This window comes from Anneissia japonica, unplaced genomic scaffold, assembly GCF_011630105.1.
Source record: "Anneissia japonica isolate Jap-2015-1 unplaced genomic scaffold, ASM1163010v1 scaffold5350_len443212_cov192, whole genome shotgun sequence".
Classification (NCBI taxonomy): domain Eukaryota; kingdom Metazoa; phylum Echinodermata; class Crinoidea; order Comatulida; family Comatulidae; genus Anneissia; species Anneissia japonica.
Window position 1 is genome coordinate 21,207 of NW_022717468.1, and position 21,617 is coordinate 42,823.

Sequence of the window (21,617 nt, forward strand, 5' to 3'; positions counted from 1 at the left end):
TGTGGCTACTGAGCTCATAAAAAGAAATACTGGTGTGGCGCTTTTCATGCCCGTTCCCACGTTACATATTATGATGTGCGTTTGTAAGTTTCGGCCTATAGTACTGTACAGGAAAATAAGTCTGTATTTCTGTATCTACTTTGTATTTATTTACTTTAAGTAGTTTAATTTAATTTTAATTGTTAAGTTATGATAAGAAGAGGCTTTCAAATTTTGTGTTTGTGCTTTTTGTATTTTTTTTAATGCAACTCCTTTTTGTAAATTTGTTGATCTTGAACGCACTGTCAATTGACGAGTGCCACTGTAACAAAAGTGTAAGTTCAATAAATTATTATTATATCTCATATTCCAGTAGTACAGTAGGCCTATCATGGTCCAATGTCATAGTAAATTAACACTTTAATACAAAAAAAAGAAATACTTGTGTATTCATTGTGTTATTTATTCATCTTTTAAACACTGTATACATTTTATTTAAAACAGATTCTTTAGTTACACAAAAGGTAATAATATACTCTTAAGAGCCACAACGCCGGCGCTTTTTTGAGCATTTGCGGCCTTCTCTAGAAAAGATCAGATCAGATTAAAGTAACAAAATCACAAAAAGGGGATAAAAGTTTTAAAAAATTGTGGCATAAAGTGCATTAGCACTGTGTTTGACTATATTTTGGCTAGAGTCAAAGCATGTTCAAGGATGAGTAATAAAATCACAAAAAAAAGACAAAAAGACAAAAAAAAAAAAAAAAACACATACTAAACAATTTTGGTATAAGCCAGTTTAGTGTTTGACGCGCAGATCTCAGGGGCGGATCCAGAGATGTCTAAAAGGCTGGGGGGGGGGGGCGATCGAGATAACACCACCCACCCACGAAATTTTTGTGTTCTAACCTAAGCCTAGACGCTCGAAAATAACATCTGAGGCGTTTTGGGTGCATTTTTTTCTTTTACTTTCTTCTTTTTTTCTTTTTTTTTTTTACCTTCCAAAAAGGGGGAGGGGAAGATTTGGCCTGCCGCCCCACGCCCAAATTTCATCCCCTGGATTTACACGAAGGGCAGTGAGGCAATCGATGAACGATGAGAGTGCCCGCCGATAAAATGCACTAGACTCCAAATCCAGGTGTCAGCCAGTTTGGTATACTTTCTGTTACATCGTATACAATTTTTGTTGTAGTAGTAGGCCTAGAAGATTTTGGTAAGTTTCGAAAAAAAAAAAAAAAAATAATAATAATAATCATACTGTACTTACGCAAACTTTGGCGAGTGTGCTTTGCAACCCGTAGGTCTTTATTTAGGCCCTAGGCCTAATTATAATAGGCCTATTAGTATTATTATTTAATATAGCCAACTACTAGGCCCTAGCCTAGGCCTACCCTAGCTAGGCGAGGCGGGTGTCGGTCAATCCGTACCCAAACAAACCCGTACCCAAACAAACCCGTACCCATACCAACCCGTACCCAAATTTTGATCAATCCGTACCCACGTTTAGTCAACCCGTACAAACGTCATTTTGGTCAACCCGTACCCAAAAGATATATGTATCTGTACGATCTCGTTCGGTCTGTAAGATTGTCGTTGCCTCTAATATTAAGGTAAGTTTTCTTTTCCTCAGGGCCTAATATGTATATATACATATACATATTTTAATTTTCGCTGGTTTTAATATTTCNTATTATTCACCATTACAATTGAACAATTGATATTTATTTAATTACTAGACCCTACATTGTAAAACATTGTGAAAACAAATAACGACACCACGAATGGAGCCATAATATGTAGCGCCCCCAACTTGTGTGTTCGGCTTCTTCGGCGATCATAAATTTCTTGATTGAGTGCATCCTATCGAAGATATTAGAATACATCTTCTAATCGGTAAGTTAGGCGTTCATAATACATGATATGATTAATATCTAAATAATAGACAATATAATTTGCGTAATGTTCTATATAGTAAATAATATTTTTCATCAAACTTGGGTACGGTTTGACCAACGATAGGTACGGTTTGATCAAAGATGGGTACGGATTGACTAAAATTCTGGGTACGGGTTGACCAAAATTTGGGTACGGTTTGTGGGTACGGGTTGGCATGGGTACGGTTTGACTGTAAGCCAGGCTAGGCCCCTCCTTCCTGTCTGCTTCGCCTAAACATAATTGTTGAAAACGTTTCTTTTCTCAAATTATACTGTTAGTTAAATAATTTCTTTAGTTAATTTCTATACAATGAGTGATTTTGACTGCCTTATGAATATATAATAATATATTCGAACTGACTATTTTTACGACGAGTCATGAAGACTGCTAGCTCCTAATGCTATTCTTACAACGATCGCTAGCGCATGCGCGATAGCGTCCCTCGTCGCTTGGGGAGGGGGAAATAAACAGTTTTGAACTGAGCGAACCGCGACGCTAATTCTAGCCTAGGCCTATTTCTAGGCCCAGAGAAAGGCCTCACAGGCTTGGTAGATGCCAGCTAGCAGCGGGGTTGCAATGAATAGGGTACATATTGTTTGTAGGCCTACATTCATACTTATTTATCAAAGCTCCCTGGTCTGGGGTGACAGTATAAAAAATGAATTTCAATTTTGTAAAACAAAAATTAAACATGAAAAATTAACTAATGTGTAACAGGGGTGGCACCAGCGGGGTGACCGGGGAGCCCATAGGGACCCCCCCGTCGGGGAGAGCTGGACCCCCCATCGGGGAGAAAAAGCACAATTCGTTGGGGAGAAAAAAATATTATATGTATTTTGTACATATTAGTAGACTCTAAAATCGATTAAATAAGCCTTTGAAACCCCTAAATTGTCAAATTTTCGAGGGCTTCGCCCCCAGGACCACTTTCGGGACCTTTTCATCGAAGCTTGACCACGCCCACTTTGCTTTCGTCGGGGAAAGCTGACACCTCATCGGAGAACCGCCCCCCCTCCCCCGTCGGGAAAATCCTGGCACCACCCCTGATGCATAGCCTAGGGCCTGTTTAGCCCCAAACTATATATAGGCCTCTCCTAAGAGCTCAGAAGCCTACAAAATTGTTTTCATGTTCAATTTTGTGAACGCGAATCCCCACTCACACATTTGGTTTTAACTTAGTTGTTAAACCAGGTTAAAATAAAAAATAAATAAATAGTATGTAGTGTGTTCTGTATTGAAAACAATGTGCTATCTTGCAGTCCCAGAAGTGAAGTGTGAGGACGTGTACAGTACATTTTTTTTATATGTACAGTAGTAACTTTTCAATATATGAATGCCAATGTGTTTTGTTACGATATTGAATTAATTTGTTCAATCAACTATGCATTTATATCTGATTTTTGTAAAATATATGCAATAAGAGTATAATACATACACAAGTATGGAAGTACACGCCATCGTGTCGGGATTCAATATTTTGACAATAATTAATATGTATGAATTAGGTAAACGCACGCACGTCATCTTCACTACCATTACATGCACTTAAAAATAACCAGTCATCTATGTTCAGCATCCATCCCTGTAGAAGTGCACCCATATTCCTGACTGGCGTGCAAAAATGTGTCTGCTTCACCCTCAAGAGTACCGTGGAAACTTGTTTGTGGGAAGATAACGATTCTTTCTGATATTTTTATAGTAATGGTCCAAGCAACTAGTACAGGTAATAGACCTCATCAGAGTGAATTTCTCTGGATTATTAAGTAAAGGAGAGTTTTGATGACATATGTAACAAATCTGTACTTAAGAAATTAGACATCATTATTAAAGATCTTTCCCACCCCTTGCATCATGAATACACATCTAACAGATCTGGCCGCATACGCCCTAAAAAATGCGATACTAATAGATTAAGAAATTCATTCACTCAAAAGTTTATATTTATAATGCTAACTTTGACCGATGATTTCCCATTGCAATACCTTGTGCTATAATTATGCGTGTGCTGTTCTCCAATTTGTGGTCTTTTGTACCTATTTTCTCTATGTTTGTACTAACCTCTGTATTAATTTTTGTATTAATATTTATATTCATTATGTGTATAAGCATCAGGAAAAAGAATTTTACTTGTGAATTTTTTCAATAAGTAAAAGTATCTAGTATCTTGTAGGAAGCCCGAAACGGCCATTAACATCACGTTAATAAACATGTGTGTATTTATTGGTGTATTTTAAACATTAATCAGAATGTGTACCAAAATGGAAATAAAAAAGATCTAGGAAGTAGAAAACTTGTTTTGCAGTGAGATTCACCTCAAGAGTACTGTGGAACCTTTGGGGAATGTTAGTCCATCTTCCTTTATCACAGGGGCGGCGCTAGCAGGGGTCCCAGAGGGGTAAATGACCCCCCGTCGGGGACACTTAGCCCTGTCTCTTATACACATCTAGCACTTAGCCCCCCCCCCCCTGTCCGGGAATTTCCAGCATTGTCGTTGGGGGAAAATCAAATCTCGAGCGCCGAAATTACAATTTAATGCCTTACTAAGCTGTCAAATTGTAGGGATTAAAAACTGTTTTTAATCCCTACAATAATAATTGTGCGAGGTATTTTATACTATTACGATCGTATGGGTTGCAGTGGTGGTGCCAGCTCTTCCACAACTGGGGGTTTGGTACCTTTGACAGAATAGAAATCCCATAATTAACACAAAATGTTATTTTTTAAATTAAAAAAAAAATTCTCCGACAAATTTTATCAGGGACCCCTCGTCGGGGAATTCCTGGCGCCGCCCTGCTTCGTCATATCACAGTATATTTTATTTTTATTTATACATAGGCCTATATGTATTATTATAAACATGATCAGAACATTTATGGTAAATGGAAAGGTAGCAAACAAGAAAACAATCTTATGCAAAACAAATGACATGCTAATTTCATAAATCTCCATTTTATTAAGCATTTTAAACATGGTCAAATAATCGGGAAACGCAACAAACGATGACAATACGTGTCTCAAACCAATCGACTTACATTTTCGTTGTTTCTGTAAAAGAGAAAAATAACACCAATTAATAACCGTAATATTAGTAATCAAATAAAAATAATTGGTAATACAATTTTTATGAATACCCGCTATTGAGTGGGGATTCCAGGGGGATTTCCGTTCACAAAATTGAACATTGAACAAAACAGTTTTGTAGGCTTCTGAGCCCTTATAGGAGAGGCCTAGTTTGGAGCTAAATAGGCCCTAGGCCTAGGTGATACATTAATTAATTTTTCATGTTTAATTTTTATTTTACAAAATTGAAATTAATTTTTTATACTGCCACCCCAGACCAGGGAGCTGTGATAAACAAGTATGAATGTAGGCCTACAAATGTACCCTATTCCTAGGAACCCCACTGCATAGGCTGGCATCTACCAAGCCTGTGTGGCCTTTCTCTGGGCCTAGAAATAGGCCTAGGCTAGAATTAGCCTCGCGGTTCGCTCAGTTCAAGACATGTTTATTTCCCCCCGCGACAAGGGATGCTATTGCGCATGTGCTAGCGATCGTCGTAAGAATAGCATTTGGAGTTATCTTCACGACTCGTCATAAAAATAGTCACAGCGTAATATATTTGCTTTATTTTCATTATCACATCGTTCAGTACCTATTTTAATTTATTTTATACTGTATATTGTAAAAAATTAAACATTTGGTAATGTAAATGGAGACGCAACAAACAAAAAACAAAACAAACTTAAATTAACTATAAGCCTACTTGTTTTATAAATCTAAATTTTATTGAAGCATTTATAAACATGATCCAAATATATATCGTATGAAAACGATAAAACCAATTGACTTTTAATATTTGCGTTGTTTCTGTAAAAAAAATATAACACCATTTGATTCTGTAATAAACTCTTTAAAATAATAATAATAATATCCAAGAGAGGAGGCAGTCTCATGAGTAAACTCAATGCCTCCTGTTTCACTTTAACGTACTGTTAAGTCACTTTAAGGTAATATTAATAATAATAATAATAATAATAAAGTACTACTAAAAATAATTAATAACTGGTAATGTTAATAACTGGTAATGTTGCAGTAATGTAGCCGAAACAACTCGGGTCGAAACGACCTAGGGCCGAATCGACTCAGGGCCGAAACGACCGTACACCTTCCCAGTCCAACTGAAAATGTCCACTTACTGTATAGTAAGGCCTACGCGGGGAATATATATTTATTTATTTTGGAAAGTAATGGCCAATTTCCTCACAGATTTTGTCGAAAATTAGGCTTTCACCAAATCTTAATAATATGCAATGCAATTATGATGCCGCACACCTATTTTCCTAGTGATTTTCAATGCAAATTTGAGCTGATTTTTTAGATATCTTCCGCACAATTAATAAACTTTACAGTATGGCCCCATACCTACCAAGTCTCACGTATCCGGCGTGAACCTCACGCTTTTCGACCGAACATTAAGCTCTCAAGTCACTTACCTAAATTCTCATGCATTTCCACTAATCTCAAGCTTTATTTTAGAACTTGCTTATAATGCTATTTTGATGGACATTCGTTGAAGATATATAAACATTTCAAAATTCGAGAGAAAATAAAATCACTCTAAAAATTGTGCGATGATTTCATAACTAGGCTAGGCTACGGCCTAGGTAGTAGGAGAAGCCTCGGCAGCCTCCTGCCTGGCCGTAGCCCTAGGCCTACATCTAAATTTTTGTTCCTCGAGTCTTTAAAATAGGTCTAGAATATTCCTATTAAACGTACAGTTTGCTTAGTTTGAGTGAGGGTCCATTGATTCAATGAATTCCTTAATTGTTCAAACTTAATATTAAATTTGAAACTTCTTTCGGGTTCTAATTAAGGTTGTTTTAAGAAAGTAATTTTCAATTTTCATCGCAGTGTGTGATGTCTTCACTGGTGAAAAAAAAATGAGGTATTTTTTTTGCACACAAACCTAAAAAAAATCAAGCCAAGTGTCCACTAGTGGACTGTGGGGTATAGGCAAATAACATTAGGAGTTGCCGTGATGACGTCACGAGTGACTTATAATATTAATTATAAAGATTAATGAAATAATAGCTAGTCGGAGTGCTTTTATGGTTATAATTATGTATACTATAATAAGCCTGAAGGTAGTGCTTTTCAAGGGCGGCCATCTTAATCCGGGCTTTTAAACCACTAAACTGTCATACCATTGGACCACTTTCGAAATATTTCGAGCGACGCCCGCCAACTTTTTTTGGTCTTATCGGGGAGATCTTCCCTGCGCCCACGTCGCAGAACCCGGGACCCCTCTCCCCCCCCTTTCCTTGCTAATCTCATGGTTCTACCCCTTGTTAAGTACACATACACAACTCTCCATTGCTTCGTCACCTTGTCAGCACTCTAGTAGTTTAATAGCTCTATGTTGTTATCCAAGTAGGAAACTAACACGGATGGCGCTATACATTACATCATTTCTATTTGAGCACTAGAGATCTATTTCAGAGTGCACCAGAGAGCATGTAAGACCAAAATTTACCGTGGCCCTAGGCGGGCCCTCAACCCATGCCAATTGGGTTTATTTTCTGTTAAATCTCAAGCCACTAGCTACTTCCAACTTGGCATGTATGTGGCCCCCTCACTAGTCATCAACCCTTACTCCACCATTATGCGACTGTAAAGGAAGGACTGCACTATGCAGTAATTACAATTCTAGTTTTTGGGGAATCATCTGTGTAATTAAATTCTTTAAAGTACAGTATAGCCCCCCCCCCATCAGCCCCTTCCCCCATTTAGTAAATTTGGAGGATGTCTTGATACACAGCAGCTATATTTTTTATTTACAGATAATATTGAATACAATGCCGTGTGATGAGAATTGCGTAGTGTTATTCCAAAAGCCACCAGTTTATCAGTCATCGCTATCTCCTGCAACCATTCCCTCAAATCAAGAAATATCAAGTGACAGCCAGAGCTCAAGTGGTTTGCTTGTGAATCCCGAACTTGGATTAGTGGTTACTAGTGCTGTACTCTTTACTCCACAAGTTGACTTACTCGTAAAATCAATTTCACAAGTTGGAGACCATCCAGGAACTATTATTCCACCAAAAAATTTTGAGAGCACTATAATAACAGTTATTTTTCAAAACAAATCACAGTCTGATATAGAAGATGAATTTTTTTCTGTTCCAGGAAAGTTATTGTTATTATGGCGATGTGAGGACTTACATGAAATTATGAGTACATCTTTTTCTGAAAGAGATGGATGGAAGTTTGGAGAAGATGAAAATGTTGACGATTTAAAGGAGAAATCTCAAAAGATGGTTATAGAACCAATGACTCTGAAATCAGATGATGAAGTGAAGGAGAACTTGATTTATTGGTTTGCAATGATTAAATTAGAACATAGTGAACAAATAAGAAGGTATAATAAAAGTGGTTTTTTTAAAAACCATATTTATAGAGTGTGACCCTTCCAGTGTATCCTAGAAGGTCAGCTGATATATTTAATAAATGAAATTACGTGATGCTTTAATCACCAAAGTGTCTTTATGAGGCTTAGGGAGTGGAGTTTAGTCATGAGAGAAAGTCCTGCTGTCACAGATTGAATCCAGGACCCTGGGATTGGAAAGCAAGCATTTTAACCTCTAAGCTATGCAACTCCACTTCACTTGTTAAAGAGAGATTAACAGATCTAATAGAAAGACAAAATTCTACTTTTAATTGTAATTAAGAAACAAAATCAAAGGATAAATCTTTAAACCAGAAGGACTTGTTTCAGCAGGGGTGCTTTTAAAAAAGGGGTTCTTCTTAACAATCTGTCAACTCTTTCAGATTGAAGAATGGTATAATCGGTGTGGTTTTATCCCAGTGACACGCACCACCGGCTTTAAGTCTGAAGCAATTAGCTGAGAGCAGCTAGCTCAGTCGGCTAAACTCGTGGTAGCCACTGTGTGCGAGGTCCGGAACCGTGGCGATCTCTTGATTCCCAGTTCAATTCCCATCGCTGCTCTCCGTGTGTTTCAGCTGGAGGGCCGAAATGCAAGTTTCAAAATGCACCATCTTTCGGATGAGATGTTTAAGCCGTTGGTCCTGTGTGCAAAATGGCCCATGTATGATAAGAGTAGGGGATTGTCTCACGGTGTACTGCCCAATTTGCCAACAGAAGGACCCCGCTAGAAATTAGTCTCGGAACTTTTCGTAGGTTATCCTTGGTGTGAATCTCACCCAAGAAATACTTAATAATAATAAGGGTAGACTTATATAGTGCATATTGTTAAGCCCCCTATTGAGACCCCAACCTTGAGGGAAACCAAACTGTTCCCGCCTCGGCAAACCACTTCTACAAAATACAATCCGAAGAACGTGGCATATTGCCGAAAAAAGACTCCGATTCAAGCTTGTCTTATGATGCTAATAGGTTTTAAAAAAAACAAACAAGAAAACCATATAGAGTTTTATAAAACTGACATATGTTTTATCAATACAACAAGTAATATAAAAATGTTTGATGATAATTATGTCAGTTTTACTTTTGAACAATATAACGTTTAATAATAACGATTGAATTAGGAATATTTATATTATGACAACCTTACTTTGTCATTATATTAAGTCATTGGTGTCATACACCCTCTATAGTGTTGTCAGCTTTCAGGTGTGTATAAGAGACAGCTCTTGACTTCAATAATTTGTCAAAGGTGTTAAAGAATTTGTATCCATTTTTTGTCTCTATTGATTGTGTTTTTTATCTTTTTCATCTAAATTAAATCTTTGATTTAATTAGTGTGATACTTTTTCCACAATTTTAACCTTATCAATGTTTGGTATGTGGTTTTTCTCACTGGTCTGTGACATACAAATCTCAGAACCTCGGACCTGATGACAACGTAAGGTTGTAATAATATGATCAAGGCTAGTCGAAGTACTGTAGCAACTGAAATGATCAGGTACTAAAAATTTGGCTTATCTCCAAGAATCGTTCAAACTAAATGATTGTTTACAGTATGCCAAACAAAATTTTTACAAGAATAATATAATAATGGTTTGTTTTTGTTATCAGCATTGGAAACCAGAGGCTTGAACTGTATCCCTCAGTGAATCTGCGGCAAGGTGAGATGTTGCTTGCGTGCGGGACCCCATTTGGTGCTCTATGCCCACCTGTTTTCATGAACAGTATGAGCACAGGAATTGTGACAAATTTAGCGGGCAAGAACAATGCACTTATAATGACTGATGCAAGGGTGATGCCTGGATCAGAAGGAGCAGGGCTCTATGTTCTTCCACATGGTAATTTTAAACAAAGGTTTGTTTTGAACATCATTTTGTAAGTAGAAATGATGAATTTGGATAATTCGTCGCTCACATCACGAACTAACACAATTAAATTCAATTGTGTTAGTTCGTGAAATCAAAAAAGCGCGTCAAAATACGCGCTGTTGTCGTTGAGGACTTTTGTGTGGTAAAGAATACAAAATTGCTTGACAACCAATACGCGCTCGTTTTGACGCGCTACTGTGATTTCACAAACTAACACAATCTACTTTGATTGTGTTAGTTCGTGATGTGAGCGACGAATTGTTAATATAGTTTGCAAATAACATGATCCCAATTGCTGTTGTAGGACCTGCAGACCTGGTGTGTAGATTATGTCGTTACTGAGTTGAGTCATATTTATTGCATGAATCTCATGATTTGTTAGTTAAAACAAACTAGTTTGTCCTTAAAAAAGTCATTATATTTTATAATTCTTTGGAAATTTTAAGCAACCTACTGTTCTGTTAATATAGTACTGTACAACACAAGTTATAAGACTATACAGTGGTAAATGACTGTAAATAATAATGTTCTAATCCAGTAGAATTATTTTTTCTAACCCGGTTGGGATCAATAATTCTTAATGATCATGCAATAACACATTTGATGATAATTTTGTAATGTTGTAGTTCTACATATAGAGTGAAGTAAAGGTGCGTTTGTCTGAGTATGTATACATATCCTTTTCACACCAAAAAAAAATAATCGCTACTCAAATAAATTCCCCCCTCAAAAACCTTAGTCAACAATAAATTCCCCTGGGTGTTTATTTAAATACATATGTTAACTGTTACTTAACATATGTATTCAAATAAACACCCAGGGGCATAATAAATAACTATTATTTAATCTTAAAATTGATAATAATATTAATAATTATTATTATTAAATAATATTAATTAATAATAATATTATTTATTTAGTTATTTAATAACTATTACTTATTTTACAGGAAGCTGGTCGGTATGATCGTGAGTCCGCTTTGTTGGAAGGTTAATGAGTGGATTGGGCTGACTCTTGCTGTGTCTATTTCTACTCTCTTAGACTCATTACAGAAGCTAAATCCCTTGCAGTCACAAGGTAGTATGCTGCCATCTATTGTTAATAATGGATACAAAGGTATGCCTTTCATTGCATGATAATACAGTAGATAGATGTAGAATACAGTGTGCAAGTTAATTTTATTCAGAGAGGAACTCTATTTAGATAATGCTTTAATGTGTTCTATGAGACCATAAACTAATCTGTATTATTTATTGCTTTCCATTATTAAGACACAAGACCAATAAACTGTAGCATCAAGTCAACTAAACTACAAAAGCACAAAAAACAATCTATGTGGTGTACCGCAAGCATTAATATATACAAAACAATAACATTATAATAAATCATTTTTTATAATCCTATTTTACAGATTAAAAATTGGCAATTTGGTGTTTCCTTTTATGGCATTAGGCAAATTATTCCAAAGTGAAGTTGCATTATAAAAAATGTATTATAATGGGAATTGTAAGAAGGTATGACAAAAATTACCCACTGGTAATTATAAGAATGCAAAACTTTATCAAACTGACCAATTAAATAAATACTGTAGATTACTGTACTATTAATATAGTACAGTATATATACTATGAAGAGTTAAATTTAGTAAGCTGCTTATAGCCCTTCCCTCTATCTAGTGAATATAATTACTTAAAATTAGCATCAGTTAAATGAAATTTTTTTAAAAATTAGAGATAAAACGAATAACTTTATTTGAACATGATGTAATTTTGACTCTGACCTATTTTAGTGATTATATCAGTTATGATCTAAACAAAGATGCGTCTCATTTCGTTGGGAGACCTCCCATGCATTTTATTTAGGTTGTTCCTCTTGGATTTTTAGGATAAATAAATGTACATCTATGGAGAAAGGTTAGAATGTACATTGTAAAAATTGTTGATTGAAAGTAAAGAATGGAAGTAAATAGTAATTATATTGAGGTTTAATTCATACTTGCCTGGTGTTGAGCAATTTTACCCCTACCCATGACTACATGTTCGCTTTATATTTTTGTTTTTGTTTTTTTGTGTATATTGTAAAAAGTCCGGAAATCAATGAGATTTTATTTATCTGTAACAAGATGGTGTAGCACTGATTTGTGATTGTGTGGTCTATAGCCTCTTTGGTGTCCAGATGTTCTTGTGACTGTTCATTGGGACTGTTAAATATGTTAACATAAGATTGTGTGACTATCATCTGACCACTCAGGCCTCGGTGTACTGTAAGAATGTCCCCGGAAAAAATGGCCCAGGAAAAAATGGCCCCGGTAAAAATGGCCCTGGTAAAAATGTCCCCTAATGACAGGTAGGTAAAAATGGCCCCCAATAATAGAATTCTGTATTAAAACTGATTTTTTTTTTAATCATTATATTCATTTTTTTTAACTGAAATAATTTAGTTTTTAAAAGGAATCTAACATCAAATAAAATGCCATTTATATTTTACTTTTTGCAGGAATTACATATTCAAAGATAAAATATTCAAAGATAAAAAAAGCCATGAATAACACTTTTTATTTTTTTTCCATTTAAATGTTAAAAAATAGCTACAACATAATCAATAAATCATCATAAATCATGCATTTATTAATTTAAAAAAATAATTAATTTGTGGCCAAATTCACGGAAACGGAATCATAATTTTCCAGAAATTCGATCCGGGTATTGGTAAACCCCAAAAACAATGGGTTGATATGAACATCAAATTATTATTTTTTTTTTTAAAAAGAGAGTTCTACAATCATAATTAAAGGTTTTGGATGGGGTTCGCAGTGTGTTTTTGGAGGTTTGTGGTGTATTTTGCAAGTATTTTTTCACAAAAAAAAAATCAACATTATAACCAAAAAATAGGTTCTTATGAATGTATTTAACTTTCTTATTGATATACCAAGTAAGTCAATCACAATTGAATTGTTTTTTTTTCTACAGTGTGTTTTTTGGGAGATTTGTGGCCTTTAGCAATACCATTTAATCCTACCATAATTACCCTACCCTCACAATTACACGCCATTAATTCTTAGCATAATTGCCATATTTACATAACTATGTATAGTATATCTCAGTTTACATTATTTAGTATAGTTTTAAAAATAATAAATTGACAACAAAAACAATTATGGCCACTGGTTTCTGAGCCAGTAGTAGGCACTTGGATTTAGTTGGCGGGGAGTAAAAGCCAAGTATGCAATTAAATAAGTTGCTTAAATAAATTTATTCCTAATTATTCAGTTTTACTAAAAACAATAAATTATTTGATTAACAAATGCTTCTTTGAAGTAAGTCAAAGCAGAACATTTATTGCTAAGTTTGTGAGAAAGTAAGCCTCTCCCTTTTCCTATACATGAACTTGTAATTCAAACACACAATTGATCCCAAGCCCGTATTTAGGAATTTCAATGGAGGGGTTCGGCTTGGGACTATACGGAACTCCTTATCAAAACCCACATACTTCTTCTTTTCTCCCCTAAATGTGGACTTTATTCAGTGTAATAGGCCTCAGGCCCTTTTACAGTATAAATAAATATACATTTTTAGTGCTTTAAATAAGGCGAGACTTTTTTATACATTGTTTAGCGAACCCTCCGATTCCGAAATTTTGGATTTCAAAATAAAGATAAAATTTTATTATAAGTGTTAGCGAGCCGCCATGAAAAATTGAAAAAAAAGAAATAAAAATAAAAATTTATATTTATTTTTATTCTGTCCTCCGCTACATGGAATCCCTTTTTCCAAAAATTTAAAGTTGCATACTTTTTAATATAGTAAAAAGATGTACTATGTGATGTAATCACGAGGTATATATTCCTGAAATAAATATAAATATAATTTTATTTTTATTTCTTTTCCGCCTTCCTCTTGAAAGATTTTCCAAAAAAAGTTCGCGAAATAAGGTATAAAAAAGTCTCGCCCAAACTCATTTGATACAAACAAAAGTGAATTTTGTGGTTATCTACGAGTTACATATTTTGGTAGTTGAAGTACTGTATGTATGTCGGTTTGGTGCAGCGTGAAAGGTTTGGTTTCCCAACCTCGAGGTCGGGGTTTCAATTCCTCGCTGTGCATTTCGCTTGTGTCCTTGAGCAAGGCACTTTATCTGCATTGCTTCTCTCCACCCAGGAGTATAAATGGGTACCTGGTGGGGTTGCTTGCTCCTGCGCTGAATACAGCAGCAACACTTAGCATGTGGATCCAATGACCAGGGACAGAAGCGCTTCGTATCTGCAAAGAAAGGCGCTATATAAATAAATATGATTAGATTAGATTAGATTAGATATCATCCCTCAACTTTATTTAGTGGAATAACGTTTTTAAAACTTTTATTTCTACTATCAAAAAATGTTTAATTCAATGGCCATTGTTTTCCAATAATCTCTCAGTACATTATTTGCATCTGTTGTGTAACTGTATTTGTTAAAAAACAAATACTTTTAGAGAAATTAAAAAAAAAATCACAAAAAATTGATCTTATTTTCAAAGCAAAATATAAGTTATTTCATAATTTACAGGGTATTTTACAGCATTTAAAATTTTTTTTTTTTTATTAAATTTTATAATTGGTGGCCATTTTTTATTTATTGATTCAATTCTTGCTATTACAGTATTTAAATATAATTTAAATTAAAAAATTTAATGTAATTAAAAAAAATATCACTTCTATTAATGAATTTTTTCATTGGGGCGATTTTTACCTATTTGTCATTTGGGGCCATTTTTACCGGGCTGCCATTTTTACTAGGGCCATTTTTTCCTGGGCCCTTTTTTACCGGGGCCATTTTTGCCTACATTTCTCGGGTCCCAATTACCACTTTAAAGATAATGATCTATTATTATGTTTGATTGCAGACCTGTTAACTTCTGATGTAAGAAAAGCTATAAACTCTGTTGTGTATGTTCAGGTTGGACCAATTTGGGGTTCAGGGGTCATGGTTGATGGAGTTGAAGGTTATGTAATAACCTGTCGTCATGTTGTGAAGAACAGCAGGACAAGAGGTGGTAAGTGAATTTGCATCTTTCAAATAAGTATTGAATTAGTATTGTTTCATTTTTATGGAATTCAGTATAATTATATTAAGTATATTAAACTTAACTGCCAAATTATGTCAGTTTGTAATGACTTATTGTGATTTAAATAAAATATATAATTTCTTGTTTCTCATACAAACCTTCAGTTATTCTATAAAATGAAATTACAGTTTCTAATTATGAAAATAACTGTGTTTAATCTTCAAAATGTATAAAAAATAATCAAAACAAAGATCCATTGATTAATCTTAAAGTGTGTACTGTACTATCAGTCAAAAAGAGAGAAAAATAATTCAAAATTCAAATAAAATTTTGAATAAGCCATTTGAAAGGATCATGTAAATTATTAATTTCCAACGAGAAACAGATGAACAAATTTAATTTTACAGATTAACAGACATTTCACTACAAAAATTCTTAGATTTATTTAATACAACCAGCAATTAAGGATCAATGCAAAGAATAGAGGAAAGTTAGTATTTAACTGTCCGAAAATTCATGAGAGAATTTTTTTTTAATTCAAAATTTTAATTATAAAGTTAATAACTTACTTAAATATACAAATTAAGCAATTCAAATGTGCAATTAATATTTTCATTTTTTCCCTCATGACTGATAGTACATCTTTAGATGAAAGAGGACAATGCCTAAAAAAGGCCATTATAAATAGATTCTGTGTTTCATCTGTTACAAGAACATACTTTTTGGAGAGTCACTTGATAGTTGATTAGGTTCACTTTTTGACAATCCCTTCTACCTCCAAAATTGTCTGTACATTTTATTGTTATGTTATGTGTCATACATGAAATATATGAAATGAAATGAAATTCTCAGGAATTACTGTAGATCCATCAATGACTAACTAAAAATGAAATGAAATATTAATAATATACCAATGGAACAATCAAGAGAATTCATCATTCTTGGTATAAAATACCAGCAATAAAACAATATTATCATGCAGAAGCTGTGAGTCCATCTTATACCAGCAGAGCTTAACATGTGACCACAACAATATATATATATATATCAAAGATACTAGAAACACAAGATAGAGCACTTGCATAGTAAAAATGAGGCGGAAATCGTGCCTGACGTAGGCGGCGCCCTTATTTTTAACCATGCAAGTTTTCTATACTTTGTGCCAGACGTACAGGGCGCCCTTCTGTTGCTATGTATATCCAGACGCACACGGCGCCCTTCTTTTTCCACTAATGGAGGAAAACTTTATCACTAGAGTGCGTCCGGCCATACGGTTTGGCGTTATATTGTTGTTTTCTATACTGATCCATAGGCTTAATTGTGTGTTTTATTTGGATAATAGCAACGATTTATACCTCCGCCAAGGAATTATGTATTCACCGTTGTCACTGTCTGGGTACAATTGTACTAATTGTACAATTGTGTACAATTTTTTAATTGAGAATTGACAATAAAATATGCGACGACTTGGTAACGAAAGTTTGGTTGAAGTTTTTTTAGATCCAGCCATAAGGGGCGTCTCGTGGTTTGTATTCCCACCATGCATTTCAGTGGAACACTTTCTTTGTGTGGAGAACTCTATCTTGTGTTTCTAGTATCTTTGATATATATATATATTTTTAAAAATTAAATGGAAATAGTGAATTTGAAGAGGAGTGGAGTTGTTTTGTTTTGTTGGGAATAATTTCTGGGATAGGAAGACAAGAATCTTAACTAAAACCACAGAGCTCATTGAAGTAATTCCTATTGTTATTGTGTATTCATGTTTACAGTTTATAAATGCTATGCAAATCCCACTTAATTATTATTACTTTTTGAAAGCACAGATAAAATAAATTTTCTTCCACTTTTTATACAGTAAGAATCTTCATTCGGTACCCTAGACCAATGTGGATAGCAGCTGATGTTGTATTCTCTGCTTGTAATAGTTCCCCCATTGATCTTGCTCTTCTTAAGTTAAAACATTGTCCAGAACAATTACAGAGTGTTAAGCCATCAAACAACATCACTAAAGGTATGTCCTTATAATTTATTGTTTCAATTCAAAGTTTTCTGAACTAAAAGCCATTAAAATACATAAGCCAGGTTATAATATGCAGTGCAATAAAATGGAAGTGCTGCATAAAGAGGGCACAATTTAAAGCCAGGTCCAAAGGAAAAAAGTTTTGTGTTGTACAACTGATTTTTGTGTGTCACTGTTTTATGATGAAAAACTTGGGAATGTTTAAATGGTACAGAATTTTGAATATTTCAGAACTCAAACACCCCTGCAAATTGCAACATCAAATAATTATAATATTTGAGTCTTATTGGATTTTTCATTGTGATAGTCACTAAGTTTGATTTTTTTGATTGTTTTTTGTACTACTGTATTTCATAATATGAATGATAGGGAGCAAGTCTTCTTCAGGTTTTTTCCATTCCCTATCCAGGCAATCAAATTTATTTTAATTCTGTATACTTTTTTCAAATAAACTCATTAGCTTGCCCTCCGTAATTGATGTTAGATTTTTTTTATACCAAGTAAATAAATAAAATAAATAAATATATTATCAGTATAAATAAACTGTTTTGGCTGTTAATAATAAACATTATTAAATGACATTGGTAATATTAATTAAATTAGTAATATTATCAATAAATCGATCAACCAAATGTTTTCCTTCACTGCTGTGTCTACCATCTGTTACCTTTCCTCCAGCTGCATTAGCACTCAATTCTTCCTGTCTCCGTTACACCTTGCTTACCATTCTGTTCATTTCTTTGTCATTCATTTATTCATTCAGCTGTTACTTTCTGTTAACAAAAATAAATTGCATGTGAGTGTAATACAGTACAGTAATTTCATTAATATAATGTGAATTAATTTCATCAAAGAATTCAAGCACTGTACAATATATTCCTGAATTAGGTCAGAAGGTAATTGCCGTTGGCCATGCTTTATTTGGGTTTGAAATACAAAAACAACCTTCGGTGACGTCAGGAATTGTCTCCAATACTGTTAAATATAAACATCAACTTGTGATGGTACAGGTAAGATATTTATATAAGATATATTCAAAAATTTTTTACCTAACAAAGAATGTGAGCGCATAAATTTGTGAACATCCACTTTAATATGCAAATTAATAGTACTGTATTGTTATTATCTGTCACATATTATATTAACAACTATTTTTATTACTATGAATAAATGTGGTTGCTTACCGGAAAAAAAAAACTATTTTTAATACATTTATTTACAGTCAACATGCGCTGTTCATAGTGGTGCAAGTGGTGGCGCTCTATTATGTGCAGAAACAGGGCATCTTATCGGGATCATTGCAAGTAATTCTAGGGACATAGACACCAATGCATCATTTCCACATGTTAATTTCAGCATACCAGTATCTACCTTCTGGCTCGCAATCAAATCTTACATTCAAAGTACAGGTAAGTTAACTTCTTTGAAATGTTATACCAAGCAACATGCATTGTTCATTGCATGATGCATAATTATCAATATTCAACAATATTTGAATCCAATATCATTCAAATACCTTTGGTTGCTTTACCAACTCAGCTACGGTATAAGTGGGAGAGTAACCAAATGGTGGTTTATTTTAGCATTTTTTGTTGAGGACCACTGTGGCATTTAACGTTAATATAAACAGCTTTGTTATTTACGGACCTGGGAAGTAGAAACGAGCGTGGTTATGCAAACGTTTCTTTAAGCATTTTCTTGGTTTTTTTTTTGGAATTGTCTTTAACATAGCAATTTTAGACGCAATTTGTGGGTTTGGGCATTTGGTTGTCTAAAGCAATTACAATTTCCCCATAAACAGAGTTGTTTCATTGAATACCATCAAGACGTTCCTGAATACAAACATCTTTCCACAATTTCAACGCACAATTATGCTAATACCTCACTATTTTTTCATTGACTATAAGCATGAGATGGTCTGAAATTGTACTTTGCATGCATATCATGCGGAATGGAACAATTAAAAGCTATTAAGTTGTTAAAGGTTTCCTCCAACTGAGTATGCATAAATAGTCCAATATTTACACAATCTCATCTCGGAAAATTAAAGCCTTATTTTGTTGTGGATGATTCAGTTGATAATTCAATTACACATCAATTCATGCAAAACACTGTAGTGAATGTTAGCAGTTTAACCAATTTTAACACTATGATATTTCTGTGTGAACACCCCCTAGAGTAATAACATCTCAACACTAGCTTATGGTCAATTCTGTCATCCTTCTACTCCAAATTAAATCTGTGTTCACTGGCTCAATTCAGTCTGCTGTCATCTCCATGTTTAAGCTGGACTGCTGTAATACAATACAAGTTACGATAGCAAACTATCTTTAGGATAAGCCATTAAAAAGCCATTGGTCTCATGTGCAGTATGGCCCTTGTGTATGTTAAAGAACGCAGTATACTCTTGGGGAAAGAGTAGGGGATTGTCGACTAGGGGATTATCTCCCAATGTACTGCCCAATTCACCACAAGAAGGACTCACTGGAAACAAGTTTCTGGGTTATTTTTGGTGTGATTCACACAAAAAATAATCCTATCCTATCCCAATAATGTCTTTTGTAAAATTCTTAATATATGCTGCAAATGTATTTTAAAAAAATTGATTATTGATTAATAATAAAGATACCGATATATTGTAATGCAGTATAGGCATCTTTAAGCAGTATAACACTTACAATAACATTTTTCTGCATCTACATATCACAATAAAATAAAGTAACTGAGTGTTTATATCTTGCAGACATTCATAAGCTTGATATTTTGAATAATACCAACTCATCAATAAGACATTTATGGCAGCTTGATGCACCAGAAATCAATATAAATAGTAAACTATAAGGATCATGAAATGCAATTACAGGATTGAGAAGCCTGGATGTTTAGATTTGCATCTGCCATAGATGAAGAGAATAAAAGTCAACCAAGTTGCATTCCGATTAGAAAATAAAGTTGATATCTTCAGCATTAATGTTGGAAGCAAAATGCAACCTGCTTTGAATCCACTCAGCAGAATAATGGCTTATCCAGATGTCAACATACAAGATATATATTTTTTTTGGCGTGCAAAACATGGTTCACATGAAATTTGGTTTCTAGATGCTTCACCAGAGAATAAAAATAAAATCTTAAACTACAAAACATAAAAATGTGTAAAAGACAAGTAACTACAAAATATAAACTTATTGCAATACAGAAATTGGAACTTAAACTACTTACTACTAAAACTAAAAGCATATTTAAAAGAAATGGCAAGGCATATTTTAGGATAAATAGAATAATAATGACAAAAGATACATACTGTAATTCAGAGGTTGAGTGAAAATTAAAGTAACATGTTAAATACTTTAAAATATCTATTGAGGTTTTAATTAAAGAGTTCCTAGACCTATTTGAATTACACCTCAGACAGCAAAGCTTACCTCATTTATTGCACAAGTATCAATGGTGCATTGGATGAGACCCATCCTTAATCATTCAACACAACATATGTTTGTGTGTTGATTTCCTAATGATTTTCAAAATAATGTTATAAATTTATTTTTTTTTGTATAAGTCAGCATAAAATATTTTTTGAAAATAAAACTGTATAAATATTAAGATTTATACCAGTGTGCTGAAAGGTGTGTGCAATAATGAAACAGTATGAGCTATGATTTAAATGTGATTATATAGATATTATTATCATTAATTGGAATATATTTTGGTCTCTCAAAATCTAATAAAACGCCGAATTGTGTAACATGTTTATTATTTGTAGTTAGTTGTATTCGTTGTGTGTACCATTCTGTTTTCATATAATTTAATAATGTGTACCAATTTTTAGTATTTCTTTTTGCTTAGGTATTAATCCAACATTTTTTAATGGTAATAACTAATTCTAATTTCAGTAAAATAAATCCATCAACAATTAAGATAACATAACAATTTTGCGTGCAAGTGTTTTACTGTACACACAGTCTGCATATTGGTGTATAGGGGTGTGTAAGTTAGAATACCTTCCAAATACTACATTTGGGTTTAACATTTCTTGAAGAAAAAAATCTAAATATTCAGCTATTGCGCTAAATTAAAGATGTATACTGTATCTGCCAACAACCTCAAAAATTCAATTAAAATTTTGAAAAGCTCATTTTAAAGGATTAAATAGATTAATCTTCAACCAGGAACCAGTCCAGATAAAAGTTTTCACTGATTTTTCAGCATTCACACATAGTGGAACGAATTTTTAAGCTGTGCCCTTACAACTCACCACTTTTCAGTTCAAACTTGCACTCATCCTCATTCAAACCGATCGCATGTATATATATATATATATATAT

The 21,617-nt window shown here is 33.8% G+C and overlaps 1 protein-coding gene across 4 annotated transcripts; it reads left to right on the top strand.

Moving 5' to 3' along the window:
- The first annotated feature begins 1,103 nt into the window (after positions 1 to 1,103).
- Positions 1,104 to 21,222, top strand: LOC117110327 (peroxisomal leader peptide-processing protease-like). 4 transcript variants are annotated; one of them, XM_033252999.1, is made up of 10 exons: positions 1,111 to 1,192; positions 1,716 to 1,872; positions 7,755 to 8,332; positions 9,971 to 10,213; positions 11,177 to 11,343; positions 15,111 to 15,260; positions 17,131 to 17,286; positions 18,184 to 18,305; positions 18,518 to 18,704; positions 20,039 to 21,222. In XM_033252999.1, exons 3-10 carry the CDS (start codon positions 7,770 to 7,772, stop codon positions 20,134 to 20,136), a joined length of 1,686 nt encoding a protein of 561 aa, XP_033108890.1. In that variant the 5' UTR covers positions 1,111 to 1,192; positions 1,716 to 1,872; positions 7,755 to 7,769; the 3' UTR covers positions 20,137 to 21,222. The 4 variants fall into 4 exon arrangements, with proteins under 4 accessions (XP_033108889.1, XP_033108890.1, XP_033108891.1 ...); XM_033252998.1 differs by lacking the exon at positions 1,716 to 1,872 and having other exon boundaries at positions 1,104 to 1,192; XM_033253000.1 differs by lacking the exons at positions 1,111 to 1,192; positions 1,716 to 1,872 and adding an exon at positions 3,210 to 3,637.
- Positions 21,223 to 21,617: the final 395 nt, after the last annotated feature.